General features: G+C 39.4%; 1 protein-coding gene across 2 annotated transcripts in view; it reads left to right on the top strand.

Annotated features, from left to right (window-relative positions):
• sema3d (sema domain, immunoglobulin domain (Ig), short basic domain, secreted, (semaphorin) 3D) overlaps positions 1 to 11,895 on the top strand; it is a 30,576-nt gene extending 18,681 nt beyond the window's left edge. For both annotated transcript variants that reach the window (XM_078789680.1, XM_078789678.1), the window contains exons 8-17: positions 1,072 to 1,186; positions 1,562 to 1,631; positions 1,716 to 1,860; positions 2,155 to 2,377; positions 2,614 to 2,702; positions 2,917 to 2,958; positions 4,132 to 4,289; positions 7,655 to 7,719; positions 7,805 to 7,944; positions 10,534 to 11,895. In XM_078789680.1, coding sequence (XP_078645806.1) covers positions 1,072 to 1,186; positions 1,562 to 1,631; positions 1,716 to 1,860; positions 2,155 to 2,377; positions 2,614 to 2,702; positions 2,917 to 2,958; positions 4,132 to 4,289; positions 7,655 to 7,719; positions 7,805 to 7,944; positions 10,534 to 10,929 — 1,443 coding nt within the window. In that variant the 3' untranslated portion in view covers positions 10,930 to 11,895. The remainder of the gene's footprint in view (positions 1 to 1,071; positions 1,187 to 1,561; positions 1,632 to 1,715; positions 1,861 to 2,154; positions 2,378 to 2,613; positions 2,703 to 2,916; positions 2,959 to 4,131; positions 4,290 to 7,654; positions 7,720 to 7,804; positions 7,945 to 10,533) is intronic.
• Positions 11,896 to 16,383: the final 4,488 nt, after the last annotated feature.

Genomic DNA, 16,383 nt, shown 5'->3' with positions numbered 1-16,383 from the left:
TTGCATGATAGGATAAGGATCTCAGTGCCATCCACTCTAGATAAGTGCTTTATCCCCCCTACAAGGAGGCTTTCCTCATCTGGTCTTGTTTTGTAGTTCTCAGTGCACTGCTGTCAGTGGCGGTAAATCATGTTTTTAACCATCTTTGCGCTCCGTTTGCACTGACAAAGCAATCATGGTGCAGCTACTTGGAATGTCACGAGTGTGCTGCTAATGCAATTTAGATCCACGTTTCTCTTCAGTCATTGTCACATTGATACAAGCCTCCAAATAGCTGTCTTTGTAATCCATATTTTAGCGGGCAGTTCAAAATCAGCAAAAAAAAATCAGTTGAGAGATGGCTCGCATCTGAAAAACATTTGTTACTTGGGACACTCGTATGCCAAGGTAGAGAAATGTAATATTCGTCCGTGTGGCAACATATAGCTGATTGCCTCGTTCTTCCAATAGACTTAGTGATGCACGTGAGGTTTTTTCCCATGTAAAAAGCATTCCATGGCTCAAAAAAGGTTGGAAAATACTAGTATGGGGCACATCATATTTAAAACACTGGACTGGTTGCCAGCCAATCACAGGGCACATATAGACAAACAACCATTCACACTCACATTCATACCTATGGACAATTTGGAGTCACCAATTAATCTAGCATGTTTTTGGAATGTGGGAGGAAACCGGAGTCCCTGGAGAAAACCCATGCATGCACGGGGAGAACATGGAACGTGGATCTAGACTATAGCAAAAAATGTACAGTATGAAACTTCAACATTCCTAAGGCCTGCATCTGTTGCAAGTTACATAAAATAATACATATGCTAATTTAGATTAAAGTATGTTGCCAATCAGCACCTGTTTTTTATTACCTCTAACAATTTACTGCACTTCCTTTTTCCTGTCTCATCCGCTGCATCTCTTTTCAGTGACTTCTGGATGTCATTATATTAACAAGAATGTTTCCAGGTAGCATGTGGGTCATTTAATTAGTGTGTAAATATGAGTCAGGCATCCCTTCCTCCTTTGGTCAGCTGTCTGTCTCTAGTTTTGTTGGAGTTATAAAGTTGTGTGTTTCAGAATGACGTGGGTGGGCTAAGGAGTTTGACCAACAAATGGACCACCTTCCTTAAAGCCAGACTTGTGTGCTCCATACCTGGGCCTGATGGAGTGGATACACACTTTGATGAGCTGCGTAAGTCTCTCCAATTGATATATGACATAGTATTGCTTGAATAAGCACAACCATAATCATACTTTCTCACCTGATTTGTTATGTATATTTTATTATAATGTTTTCAGAATTTAAAAAAAATGGAAAAACAGTCGATTACAGTCAGTATTACAAACTGAAGTGAAGAGTTCCTTCAGAGTCTCCAACAAGTGGTCTGCAAAAGCAGATAACTGATAAATATGTCTGGCTTAATCTGAGTATTGACAGATGTGGCTGTAGGAAACCTCATGATGTAGTAAAAGCACTACATTTCATGACCTGTGTGACCTAAAACAAAGTTCATTACAAACCATAGAGATTGTTAGTCTTCCATTTACAGTACTGTCTTTCTTGTAGAGGACATTTTTATGCTGCCTACCAGGGACCCTAAAAACCCCACAGTGTACGCGGTCTTCACCACCTCCAGGTATAGTTGTTCTTTTCCATCGACACCTGTGGTCCCTTTTGGTTTTATTTTTAACCTGCTCTCCTGTTCTCACCCTGCCCTCAGCTCTATTTTCCGAGGCTCTGCTGTGTGTGTGTACAGCATGGCGGACATAAGGGCTGTGTTTAATGGGCCCTACGCCCACAAAGAGGGACCAGACCACCGATGGGTAGAATATGAGGGACGCATACCATACCCTCGCCCCGGAACGGTGAGTTGGACACCACAAAGAAAAAAAAAAGTATCCCTGATTATACAGGATAGTGCAAAATATTATAATAATCATTATCAATATATTCATGTAGAGCAGGGGTTACAATCACTAGGTAATTAATATAGAACTTGTAATAGATATCAGACTAAACCTAATGTTGTGGCCAGTGAGCATGTTTTGATGTGCATGATATGTCCATGCATGGTAAGGCCACCAGAGGGAGACAAACACCAATGGAAAATAATGACACATCATTCAAACATGATTTGCGCTTTGTCTTTTGTTTTGTAGTGTCCCAGCAAAACATATGACCCTAGAATCAAAACCACCAAAGACTTCCCTGATGAGGTTGTCAGCTTCATTCGTTTCCACCCACTGATGTACCGCTCAGTCTACCCACTGAGTGGACGACCTGTGTTCACACGTGTACACGTCGACTACAGCCTCACTCAGATTGTGGTGGACAGAGTTTTAGCCGAGGATGGACAGTATGAGGTTCTCTTCCTGGGGACAGGTAGGTGACTGTTACCCAAACCAGCCATCAGGGGGCAATACAACATTTACCAGTTTTTTTTTTCTGAGGAAGACATGTTGGGTTTGTAAAACAATAGTAACTAATATAGATTTAAGTTTATGGACAGTAATTCTGTTAACTTTAATGCATTAATGCAATTCAAGGATTTCATTTTAGTAAAGTTTAGTGTGGCTTGTGTATTCCCATGCTTGAAATTTGGTGTCTGTCTGCCACAGATGCTGGCACTGTTCTGAAGGTGGTGAGCATCAGCAGAGACAAGTGGTTGACGGAGGAAGTGGTGCTTGAAGAGCTTCAAGTATTTCAGGTTTGATGCAACATAAACACACAACACAAACAAATGTATGAATAGTGAGTGCTGCTTTACAGATGCCAGCTGCTCTGTAACTGTTACCCGTTATACATAGGACTTCTCTGTAGCATATTCTGATATACAACCTGTAATAAAGAATGATTGGCTGCTTTTACTTTGAGAGTGGTAAAAAAATAAAAATGTTTATCCATCCATGTTTTTTTTCCAGGTTCCCACTCCTATTCTTAGTCTGGAGATATCTTCCAAACAGGTTTGACATCATTTAGCATCTTGACTGCACTTCTTTTATGCTACATGTATGGAATCAAAGCACAATTTGAAACATTTTCCAACACAAGTAACATTTAACTTCTTAAATTTCGAGGGTTTGTGGTAGGCTTACATGACAACAAAGTAGTAAAAACATTTTTCATAGAAAGCATATCACACACATAAAAACTGCAACAACACAGTGGTATGCATGCCAGGCCAGTAATTGGTGATGGCACATGCACAAAAACTGCTTATTCTCTTGCACAAGAGGGTCTTTTGCAAGCACTTATGAGATATGTGGATTAAGACTTTGGTAAGAAATGTACCTCCACTGTAGCCAAGTAGTCAACTTTACTAGAAAAGTCTTATGGGTACAAATAGAGATGTGCCGATCCCATTTTGTATCCTATCCCGATACCTGAATGTGGTTATCTGCTGATACCGGTACAATTTCAATGCCATAGATCTGTTTCAATATGGAACCGCAGCAAAAGAATACCAGCAAATGTCATAAGAAGATATCATTAAATATCTCCTCGCAAGCAGCCTGCACACACACAAGGGTTGAAAAAAATATAAAAGTTTTATATTCGAGTCTATATTTAATTGATAAATATGCTTCACGTGTTTGAGGTAGCTGGTGTCAAAAGTCATTTTAGTTCTTTTCTGCATCCCAAAAGTTGCCGTTTTCAACCTATTTTTAAAATCAAAGGTTGCTTTATTTGTTTTGGAAGCCCCCCTGGCTGTAAAATGTTTTCATCCTTGTTCTACTTGCCTCTCTCTTTCAAGTCTTCGCCATGACTTCCCATCTCTCTCTCTCTCCCGCCTTGATTTTCCTCATTATCTGAAAGGTCAAGGGTGTCAGTAGACACTTCAACCCTAATCAAAGCATCCATTAATCTCCCGCAGCATTTGACCTGCGTGTGTCTGTGCGTGCATGCTTTGACTATGTTGTGTTTTCAGGGGGAGGTGAAAGTTCCTTTTAGGAATTTCCTTACAGATTGGAATAATATCATTAAAAATTCTGCACACATAACATCAAATTTTTTGTCGATCAATTATTGATGCTGTTTTCATATTTACCTTGTTGAAGATTCAGCTGGCATAAAAACTTAATCTTGAAATGTCCATATTTCCATCACTTGAAGCCTGATGTTGTGTCTGACTACAGGAACAGCTGTATGTGGGCTCAAGTGAGGGCCTGGCCCAGGTTTCACTGAGCAGATGTCACCTCTATGGTCAAGCCTGCGCTGAGTGCTGCCTGGCTCGTGACCCCTACTGTGCCTGGGATGGACACACGTGTTCAAGATATGTCCCTGCATCCAAGAGGTAGGTAATTACAGAGTGGGACTCGCTGGCTTCTTTCTCTTGTAAAATAAATGCCAAGCTTGAGTGTCATAAAAGGATACATTCTGTCAGAAAAAACCTGGCAGAGACGTACACATTATGAACTGCAGTATTATGCAATATAAAAAAGACTGTTTCAGTATATTCTACAATATGTCTGTCTTTCTCTGATGCCCACAGAGACTGAACAATCTGGATATCAAAAAATAAGCCAGTTTTGTTGAGTTTGTACAGTATATGCTGTATACTGAGATCCCTACTACTCACAGGGGTTACATACCTGTACAGAGACCACCGGCTATTTGCCAGTAAACACGAGTAACTGACACACCCATAAAAATGTCTACTTTTGACACTTTAGATTATGCTGTTGCAAGCCGGCGCCACCGTAAGCTATGCTGCCTCGCTTCTTTCACTCCGTTCCATCCTGCTGGTTTGACAATGATCTCTCCTCCGATTTTGAATTAAAATTGGTTATAAAAGAGTCATTATTACATTAACTTCATCTCTATTTAATTGCCATTGCTCACGCCAAAAGAAGCGAAAAAGCTAGTAAATGTTTAGAATCACAGTCCAGGTTTAAGTCCTATAAAATGTATAGGTACTCACTACTTATTAATTATAATGTAATCCCTGCCAAATTTACAGTACTCAACATGACATTTGATGCTTGAATACGCTTGTATGCGCTCCATTTTGTTGCATTTCCCTGATTTCATTTTCCCGTTCAGTCTATACAGTACAAATAAATAAATAGAGGCTACAGGCCGATGGCTCGTCCCACCTACCTGTCGAAGAAGGCATTTCTCCAAGCCGCATCTTCATAATCCACGCTGATTGCCTGTTGCAGTTTGACTTATGATCATGAACTCATTCAATCTAAGCCATTTTCTAAAATCTCTGTCCGTACCTGCAATTTTTGTTGATTTTGATTTTTCAAGGCATACAATATTGTGTTCTTGGGCTATATAGACAATGCATATACCAAAAGACAGATTAGACTCTCTTCTTTCATCAGAAAAAGTTTGTTTGTATCTTTTTCCGTTCTTTAGTAATCAGCGGTAGATCAGAGGTAAGTTTCAGCAAAATATCAGACCTCCGAGAGAAAAGGCTTTTTGTGAAAAGCATAATTTTGACTTTGACACAAATTTAGCAATATATATATTAGCCAAATGTCTACACAACACAAACAAGAAAAATTGTTGTTTTACATGAAAATATTTGTATTTTTACAAATATAACAGCATGAACTATTTCCAATTTTCACATTTGCAACTGAACTGTGTGTGAGCACACGCGTGTGCTTGTGTTCAAATTTACCTTCAATGCGTAACACGCAAGATGCCTTTTCACTTCCTGGTTGCATGCATTTCAATGCGCTGACATCACATCATACATGTACTATGCTGTGTATTTTATGTTTTACTATCACATTTTTACAGATTATTAGCAATCCTGGAAAATGAGCAATATTTTCAGAGAAAAAATTGAAATATATGTTGAATTGCGAATTTACAGCACTGGCTTACATTGAGTTTTCTTTAATTTTTCCTGTGTACTTGCCAACAAGAATAGTGGCTGTACAGAATCAGGATGTTATAGCTGAGCAAGTGGGGTCAGTGCGACATGTTATCAGCCAGTGGGGGATGCTGTTATGGTTTGTCCAAACAATGAGCCGCTGCCTTTGGTCTCAAGGGCTCTTTGAAAGCTATCTTCAGTGAGTGTAGTCTACAGATGTGGCGTGACAAAGGGCGCAGAGGAGGTGGAGGGGGAGGTGAAGTCAGTACAAACTGACGAAGCCCTGGAGAGCAACATCTATAAGAGCCAAAACTTGCTATGATTCAAACATACAGTAACTATTGGCGCTAATCCTAAAATCCTCTCAGGTGACTTTATAAGTACTTTTGCCAGGCACTTTCGTCATGTTTGGTGCTTTAGAAACTCGACCACAGGTGGAGAAAGAAGTAATGTTTTTACATATAAAAAAAGTAGCTCATGTTTTTAAATAACTGTTAGTTTAGTAGGTTATCATGAATGTGAGTGTGAATGGTTGTTCTCTGCCCTGTGATTGGCTGGCAACCAGTCCAGGGTGTACCCCGCCTCTTGCCCGAAGACAGCTGGGATAGGCTCCATGGATAGGCGGCATAGAAAATAAATGAAAGGATAACCTTTGATGGTACATTTATTCAACCAGCATCTCTCTGTTTCTATCTTTTTTTCTTTGAATGAGATTCATAAGATGGGATAAGCCGATGAGAGAAGCTGAATATATGTAATTTATATTGGATGCCATGGCTGTCTGTGGTTGGCTGAGAGATGTGTAGTTGGCATCACACTTTCATACATCATACCTTTCAGCTGCCGTCAGGTAGTTCCCATTACGTGATGTCTTTCATCTGACATCGGATGTGATGGGACAATTAATACAAAAATGCACACGCTGGTTCAGATGGTTATATTAAATAGTGGTTGCAGTGATTGTTTATTGCATTGAAATATGCCTGACACTCTACCTGCATGTAAGGTTTTGGTGACGTGTGTGCACTTCACCTGCGCCAAGATTAGACCAGGTTGGAGCTGGTGAGTTTTCAGTGCACCTTCAGCGCACTGTTTTGTCATGAAATTTTAAAACACCTCCCTCCTGGTGCACCGCAACGCCCATCTTGGCGCAGCATAATACCAAATTGGCTGTGCGAAGTGGTGAGCAGCCATCTATAAACCACAAATTTATAGGTAACCAGTTTTAATAATTTTTTTTATAAATGCCCATTTTGGGTTTTTTGGTGTTCAGAGACTTTTAGTCAGATTTCCACACATATTTTATAAATGAAGCCCCTGGTCACCAGGTCACTGTTGTGTGTGAAGACATGCTTTGCCTTCCTTGGGGAGAGGTTGTTTGGTGCCATCTGCTGTTTTGAATTTCTAAACCCTGAATATAGGACACCCCATCTCTTCCAGACTTTTTTTTTTCTTATAGGTTTACCATCTTATATTTGGGTAAATATATGGTACATGTACATACTAAATACAGATATTGTGAGTTTTATGCATTAGCTCCAAACATGATATATTAATGGTGGTTTTTTTCCACCTTGGCAGATGTCTATGCTTCAGTTAGGTCAAAAATGTTTTTAACAATCTATATCTACAAATATGCTTCTGACATCACCTTTGAGACTCGTTTGATTTCGGGTGCTGAGTTCCAGAAGAGTTGGCATATGTGTAATTTGTACATGATTCAGTGTTACACAGAGACGTTCGACAAGATTACACATAAAGGTGTGAGACTTTAACCCTGGTGGATGTACACATTGGTTAAAAGTTATGGCACCACTTTCTTTTTCCAGGAGAGCCAGGAGACAGGACATCAAGCACGGGGACCCTGCCAGTCAATGTTGGGATTCAGAGGACAGTATGTAAACTTTATCATCATGTGTCTACAAACCGTACAATGATGGCTCATAACCTACAGTACCTTTGGATCATCTTTTCATCAGGTCTCGGGATGGGACAGGTTGAGGAGAGAGTTCTCTTTGGAGTTCAGAGCAACTCAACTTTCCTTGAGTGCATCCCCAAATCTCAGCAGGCCCAAATCCGCTGGTTTGTTCGAAGAACTGGATCGGATCACAGAGAAGAGGTCAGAGAGTGTGATTGTCAACACAGGCACACCCTAACACACTTTTATTTTTACTAGTCTTGCCCTGAGGTTCACAGGTGGAAGGTAAAATGTTTTTTTTTGCTTTACTTTGGTTTACTGGAGCTAAGAGGTTACATTTTTTGTTCTGGTAAAGAGAAATTACAGGGCAAAAACATTTACAGTATTGCTTCAAAGCTTCCAACAAGATCATATTTAATTTATGTTGTTTGACTGATTGGTGGTCTGAGCTATGAATGCGACCCAAATCATATTCATAATCATATTCTTACACTGTTTACAGAATATATGAAGGACATACAATACAGCACTAAATTCAATAATTAAATGAAACTAATAAAAAATAAAGCCAACCTTTCAGCATTTCCATGTCGATAATAGGACCACTACAGTGCTTTGTTATTACTGTCACTTACAGAGGATCACCTGACCTGACAGTTGTGTGTACTATTGTGTTTAAGAGGTTAGTTATTTCCGAATGTTGGTGATGGAGGAGAGGACAGTTGAGTTTGTTGATGTTGTTTTTGAGATTGGTTATGTACCACCTCCTCTTCATGCAGTTAGATGTTACAGTATAATTGTTATCCTTAACGATGGTTGCGACAGTTAAGTGATTGATTGAGCATATTGTGTATTATTCCACAGTGGAACTAGTTCTTGTGTTTACATGGGAGCGTATATGTAACCACACAACGCCGTAAACCGAGGACACTTGTAACTGGTCATTGTCTAATCTAAATTATTCCAAACCTCCTATTTTAGATGTAACATTATATAAATTATTTCTATGGAAGACCAGATCCTGGGGGAAAGTGGGCGGTGAAGGGGTAATTTAGTAATAATGAATGAATAATGAATGAATGAAACCTACACCCCCCTCCTTTATGTAAACACCCATTGTGAGTAACGTCTTATCACTTACTTTCCACTACAGTTATTTACACCCACGGCCATATCCTCTTTCTCAGTGGTGAAAGTAAACACACAAGACAGGTGCAAGCACCACAAAAAAATAAAACCCATGTGTTCCTTTATGATCCGTCACTGCAGAAAGGCTTGTTTGTTCTGTGCGTGCATGTTTCTTTATTATCCCCCCACAGCGGAAATCATAACACAGTGATCCCTACGGACAGCCATGTGTTTGCTGGTAATGACACAATGGGGTGTTTTCTGTGTTTGTGTGTTTGAGTGTGTGATGATATGCGACCTATGGTGCTTTACAGATGAAGTGATGAAGGACCAGATGTATGGTTTCTTCCTCCCTCCCCACAGGAATGTAACGTGATTTTGAACAATTTAGATACACTATTACAACATTGGCTCTGTTGCTTCTGTGTAACAAATGCGCCCCAATTTATTATTAAAAGTTCATTCATTCATTCATTGATTTTCTACCACTTATCCTCACAAGGACCCTGCTGGAGCCTATCCCAGCTGTCTTCGGGCGTCAGCCAATCACAGGACACATATAGACAAACCACCATTCACACTCACATTCATACCTATGGACAATTTGGAGTCACCAATTAACCTAGCATGTTTTTGGAATGTGGGAGGAAACCGGAGTACCCGGAGAAAACCCACGCATGCAAACGCCACACAGAGATGGCAGAGGGTGGGATGAACTCGGGTCTCCTAGCTGTGAGGTCTGCGCGCTAACCACTCGACCACCGTGCAGCCCATTATTAAAAGTTGTAAAAAATAAGTTGTACTGATAATGAATCAAGCTATACTCTAACATATTATATATATATAACAGATTATAAACAAAAAGAAGTAGCGAATGTCTCAGATATGAAAAGCGCTACATTTTAAGAGACATATTGTCTATAGGTACTTAGTGGTTTAATTTGTTTTTCAAGCTCAAAACATTCCAGTTGAAAGGAAATACATGTGGTGCCTATTCAGGCTTTTGTAAATAGTATACTAATATAGTTCATGGAATTTTCTGATTGAAGTTTTACTGTCCAACTCAAACTTCCAAGCACCAAGACAACCGGTTTTAATGGAACATACGTCAAACTTCGCACAGGGAAGACATTCGTTCCTATCATTTAGAAGATGGCTCTGGTTTATGTGGGCCTAATTTGAACTCCCTGCTCAACTCCTGCTTCCTCATACTCCTCCACATGTTGCACAATTTCCCCACAATCTCTTCCCTCACAATCACATTTTGCCTCCAGTTGGCTTGTAGTATAAGCACCACTGACCGACTCTCTCCCTCCTCGTAAAACCCCGCCACAAATGATGTGAGCAGAACCAATTTGTCTGTGCTTCTCACACGATGGCTATGACTATTTATGCAAGCGGGTGTTCACCTCCTACAGACTGGAATGTTGGCCAGTTCAAATCATTCTCAAGAAAATGCATGGCCTATGAATATCCTCACAATAACTTAAAGCAAATGACAGGCGGTGCATTTGGTATCTGGGCCTTCAGTGGGCGGACTTTCTTAGGCCAGGCACTGTGAGAGCCAATATCACCAAAATAAATAAAGACATGAATAATAATCAAATAAAACAACACTTTGCCATTGTCTTCTTGACTAAAATGAACCTCCTGTTCTCACAGGTAAGACCAGATGATCGCATCATCCAAACAGATCGAGGCCTCTTGATTCGCTCCCTCCACGTCTCTGATGTTGGAGTGTATGACTGCGAAGCTCAGGAGCACACTCGTTTCACGCACACTCTTCGCCGCCTCACCGTACAACTCGTGCCTCAAGGACAACTGGACAAAAAGACCAAGTCCAGCGAAGACCCCCTGGTGGAGCTAAAGCAAGGTCACCATTACAAAGACTACCTAAGGCTGATGAGCTCCCCTGTGGGATCGCTGGAGGACTACTGTGATTCACTTTGGCTTGAGAAAAGGCCGTCAAAGGCTAGAGGACGAGCTTTGGGAGTTGGAAAGTGGAAACACATCCAGGAAATGAAGAAGAGTAGGAACAGGAGGCACCACAGAGAGTGACTGACAAACTGTATTGAAAAATGGGGTGAAAAAAAATCAGACTGTAAAAGTTACATGAATTGCTTCACATATTCCACATGATGCACAACTGACTGATCATATTAAGCCCATCTATTATTTGATCATCGTAACACATTAAAACATTGTTTAATGAGTGAATCATGGGAAAATAGTCTCCTCTTGGTGATGGCAATGCATTCATGTTGAATGCCTGTAAATAGTTTGTATAACTTGCACACAGGATATAGTGTGCAAGATGTCCAGTGTAGTCTTATTACTTTAATATGTATTACTGTCAATATGATAACAATGAAGGCTGTGATGTCAAGGCCAGCCAGTATTATATTTTTCTACTAGTGTCTCTTTCAGTTTGACAGCTATTTAAATAAATGTGTCTTGCGTGTCCACAACAAAAAAAATGGCTTGTTTCCAGTGAACAAATGCACAAAGTGTGCGGTTTCTAGAGCACCAACAGATTTAGAATGGGTTGGCATTTTTCCAGGTGTCCCAAGATAGCAACGTAGGTCCCTGAACGGTGTTCGTTGGGATGATTCAGGACCAGCTGCTCTCTTGTTTAATTAGAAATGCGAGTTTGCTAAAAGAGAGTGCAGCCAGAAAGAGTTCATGTATGAAAGCATGGGATTAAATGATGCCGTAGGGTTCCTATAATGAAATGAACTGAAGGTATAATTACATAATGATAGAATTAATTATAGCATGATATGTATTTATTTAGGAGTGTACATATTGATCAATACATAGACAAAAGCATGACAGTGCCAGGATTAGTTACAGTAACTAAACTTAATGTGTTGTACTAAGGTAGACATACATATATGTACATACTGTACGTGATGCCAGTTCCAAACTGAAACACTGCAGTCAGAAAATCTTTATTTTTCATGATCCTCCACGGGGATTCTTCGTGTGCCTTGTTAGAAAGGCAATAAATATTTCAAGCACTTCCTCCATGTCTATTGTTTATTTATTGACTGGCCTCAAAGAACAAAAATACCCACAAATACCATGCTGCAAAGAAAATATCTTAACCCACAATTTGAAGATTTAATTGTCTTTTGTAGTTAATTCTCAGTGAAATAAGATGTCTTCTGCCATCTTAAAGATGAACGAGTGGCAGATCGAAGCAGCAGGAAAAGAAACAAGTCTTGCGGCAAAAAAGCGCAGCAGGAAAGGAAACAAGTCTGGCACAAAAGGCAAAAAAGCAGCAATTTGATGTGATTGGCATAATGAGCATATAGAGAACACGCCTGTAGATTGGTACCAACAGCAAGTTTCATCTTGACTGGCCTCATTGTGTACAAAAAGGAAATGGCTGAATTGCAGGGCAGAAACAACTAGGCCAGGGGTGGGCAAACTACGGCCCGGGGGCCACATCCGGCCCGCCAAGTGTTTGAATACGGCCCGCCCAATCTTTCCAAAGTATTTCATTTAAACTCAACATACAACCTGGCATCATGGCCTGAGCCAACCTTTTGATGGTTTTATCAATTTCGTTTTTTGACATGGTCTGTTGTTTACAAAGTGCTCCTGAAAAAAGGGACACAAGCACATAATAATAATAATAATAATAATTATTATAATAATTATTATTAGATTATTAGATTATTATTAGATTATTAGATTATTATTAGATTATTATAATTATTATTAGAACTATTATGATTATTATAATTATTATATTAATGCTAATTATTATATTAATTATATATAATATTGTTGTTATATTTGCATATTTTACATAATAATAATATAATAATTATTATTTTAATTTTATTGTAATTATTATAATATTTTATTAGTTTTAAAATATTTAAATATAAATATATATAGTCTGCCCCCCCCGTAAATTTTGTCATATCAATGCGGCCCGCAAGTCAAAAAGTTTGCCCACCCCTGAACTAGGCTGTTGGTTTGGCCACATATTTTTTTCCACATTAAGAATCATGTTAAATATCATCTGGAAGGTAGAAAGTACATTTTATGATAACAATGCACATATTGAGTGGAATGGAACTCCATTATAAGAAATAATCTGTTAGAGGGTCAAGCTGTTTGTTAGTGTTAGGCGAAAACACACTTAAAGGGGAACTGCACTTTTTTTAAATTTTTCCCATCATTCACAATCCTAATGTGAAACATGAACACATATTTCATTCATTTTCTGTGCATTATAACACGAGAAAATAAGTTAATTTCAGCTAGCTTACAATGCTGCAATTGGGATACACCTATTTCGACTATGAAGCCACTTGAACCTCTCACAACGTTGCATCATTTGATATATACATGCTGTGATCATGCATGAACACGTACACTGATGATAGCATGTAATTGTTGCAGTATCTTGCTGTATTTTGATGATTGAAAACACTACCAAACCTTTTGCATTGATGCAAATACTTATTCTCGTTCAGTCAACAACAACAGCAGCAACAACAACACTTACGATGTCCGCTCTCCTTGGAATGGCTGCGTTTTCCAGCACAAGACGTGTGTTCTAGTCCTCAGGTAAAAAATGCTGACAGCAAACAAGCATCTTGTTGAGAAATGGAGAGCTCGTATCCACAATGACGCTGAGGCGAGCGTCAGTGTCATGTTAGTCAATTAGTATCCATGCATCGAGTAAAGAAGTTTTGGTAGTAGCGTTTGGCGATATGGACCTTAGCATATATCGCGGTATTTTTGGCATGTATTGCGATACAACGAACCTTAACCTTAAGCCATAGAATGAAATACACTTGTCTCAAATTGTAAAGTACATTTACATATTTACTGGTGAGAAAATGGCAAACCTTTCCAATGGGATGTCAGCCTCTGCACATATTGCTACTAAATCTTCAACAAACTGTAAAGCCTGTGCTTGTCATGAAGGAAAATATAGTCGCTCATGGAACTCCAACTGCATATGGAAAATATTTTTTATGACATGTTTACACAGACATTGGGCAAATGGTGCTCTTAATTTGAAGGACGGAAATACATATATCACCCAACACTATTTGTGGTTCAATATTTTTTTATTTACAGTATAATAGACAATAGCGAGCCACAAAACAGCAATCATGTATTAATTTTTGAAAACCCTCAAGTGAGGGAGCATCGTCGAACCACGATGTAGCGAGAAATTACTTTTTTCTATTTATTGTGATGTTTTTAATACTAACATGCATTACATTAAATTCAGGTTTATATTAAATAGGACAAGGGAAAAAATAATAATACAGTCGGTCCAGTCGGCCCTGCCAACAAAGTGTCCCTTCTTTATTTTTCCGGGAGTTTGCATCCCTACTTGACATTAAGCAGAAACTGGTGTTTTTTTTTCTGCTTCTGGCAGACGGCAACTCACCAGAAAATAAGACCTCAAAAACAGCGTGTCAAGAGGATTGAGATGAAGAGCGGAATTGAGATGTCGTTGGAGGTGTTCCTGGTTGTATATTACAGGGTATTTACAGCTGTGCCGATGTGTGCATTTGTCAGGTGGTGGCAGTGAACCTCCTGGCCCGGGTAGAGACAGTCAAGTGTTGTATGGGAGCTGTCGGACCTGGCTGGTATTGATGGCAGCCCGGGGGTAGTGGAAGGCAAAAGGTATGTGTGCACTGTCTCCTAACAGTTGTTTCCTTGCATCTAATGACTACCTGTGCTCTCTGAGCCTGATTTACCGATGTAGGTGATCTCGTTTTCTTCCAGGGTAGAACACAGTAGACCTAAACACACCTTGTCATCCACATTTAAGTGTTTTTTGAGGACTTGTCACTAAATGCATATATCTCAAATCCGCTGTTTCCTGGTGTCATAATGTGTTTTGTTTCAATGTGTTTCAGGGGTTAAGGCTCATGATCATTTGACATAAACACAACCAAACCATAAGTAGAATAGCTGCTGTTTTTCTTTCAACCAGAAGTTACAGTAGTTGAAACAGTCTCACAGTGCCCCTGCTGTTTGTGGCCAAGTACTGCATGCATGATGTAGCCTTCATGACATAATCCATCAGTTACACAACAAAACCAACCCCCACTCTGTTGTTAAATAAGGTTACATCACGTACCCCGCCTTCCGAAGCCCACCATCACAATTAAACAGTAGATCTGTGGGAAACATTGCACATGGTTCAGCCGTACCGTATGATTTCGTACCGTTTGTTTTGTTTCCAAATACCAATCAAAACTATTTCTCATTTCATCAGCATAAATATTTAATTTTATTGTTATCAAAACACAGACATCACACGTATACATTCTTTGCATTTTCACTTCATACAGTACTGCATAAGCAATTATACATCCTCAGGTTATGTGATAGTGGAGGATCAAACCGAGTGTTGGTTTGACTTAAATCTAAAATTTTTCACATCAAGATATGTTAGAATATGTAAGGCGGACAGCTATTTGATGTTCTATCCTGTAAATAATCTTGCTGTTGATTCTGGAATGAAGGTGTTGGTATGAAAGTCGCTCTGAGACTCAACACTGTTTTTCAAGTGTCAATCTGAAATTCCAAGTTCGAGCAAATATGTTTCACTTCAATATAACTTCTTAAAAGACAATATTTTAAAAGCGAATCTTGGATATACATTAGAGTAGTCAGTGTACAGCTGGCATTGTAGCATAGATACTTTCTGCTGAAAGTGACACATCCATTATTGTATAAATAGATGGCCAGATATTTATGTCTTATACCTACAGTCAAGCATGGTGACGTTGGTGTCTTGGTCTGGGACTGCAAGAGTGCTACCGGCACCGGGGAGTTGTGGTTCATTACAGCGAAACGTGAATTCCAACATGTACTATCATGTGAAGCAGAGAAGTAACACACCCTTGGAAAACCGGGCTGCATTCCAACATTCTCCAACATAACAAGCCCAAACACTTCCAAGGTGACAAGTGCCTTGTGGAGGAAACTGAAGGTGATGGAGTGGCCAAGTATGTCTCCAAACCTGAACACCTGTGGGACATTTTCTATTGGAAACACAAGGTGTCTTAAATCCACCAGCTCCAACAGTGCTATGCTAACTATTGCTGGATGAATAGTTTCACATAAATATTGGCACATTGGACACAATTTGGACAGACAATAATGGATTTGTGGAACGCAAATTTATCTGTAAGATGTACACTTACTACACTTAAGTTCCATTTCTATAGTATTGTCCCTTGAGAAGTTCTATGTTCCACAAAATGGTTGCTAAAATGTGAGGCGTGTACTCACTTTTGATACAGATGCAGTGTGAGGGCTTCATAGCTAACTAACTTGCATGACTGAGCTCTCAGTATGATGCAGAACACAATAAAAAATATTATAATATAATTATAATATACAACAATATTTTTCTACCTGTGCATGTGTGGGTTTTCTCTGGGTACTCCGGTTTCCTCCCATATTCCAAAAACATGCTAGCGTCATTGGCGACTCCAAATTGTCCATAGGTATGAATAT

The sequence above is a fragment of the Doryrhamphus excisus genome, linkage group LG1, assembly GCF_037039965.1.
Source record: "Doryrhamphus excisus strain RoL-2023G ecotype Guam linkage group LG1, RoL_Dexc_Guam_v1.1, whole genome shotgun sequence".
NCBI classification, from domain to species: Eukaryota; Metazoa; Chordata; class Actinopteri; order Syngnathiformes; family Syngnathidae; genus Doryrhamphus; species Doryrhamphus excisus.
The sequence above is the reverse complement of the archived record's forward strand: the minus strand, read 5'-3'. Positions and strand labels throughout refer to the sequence as shown.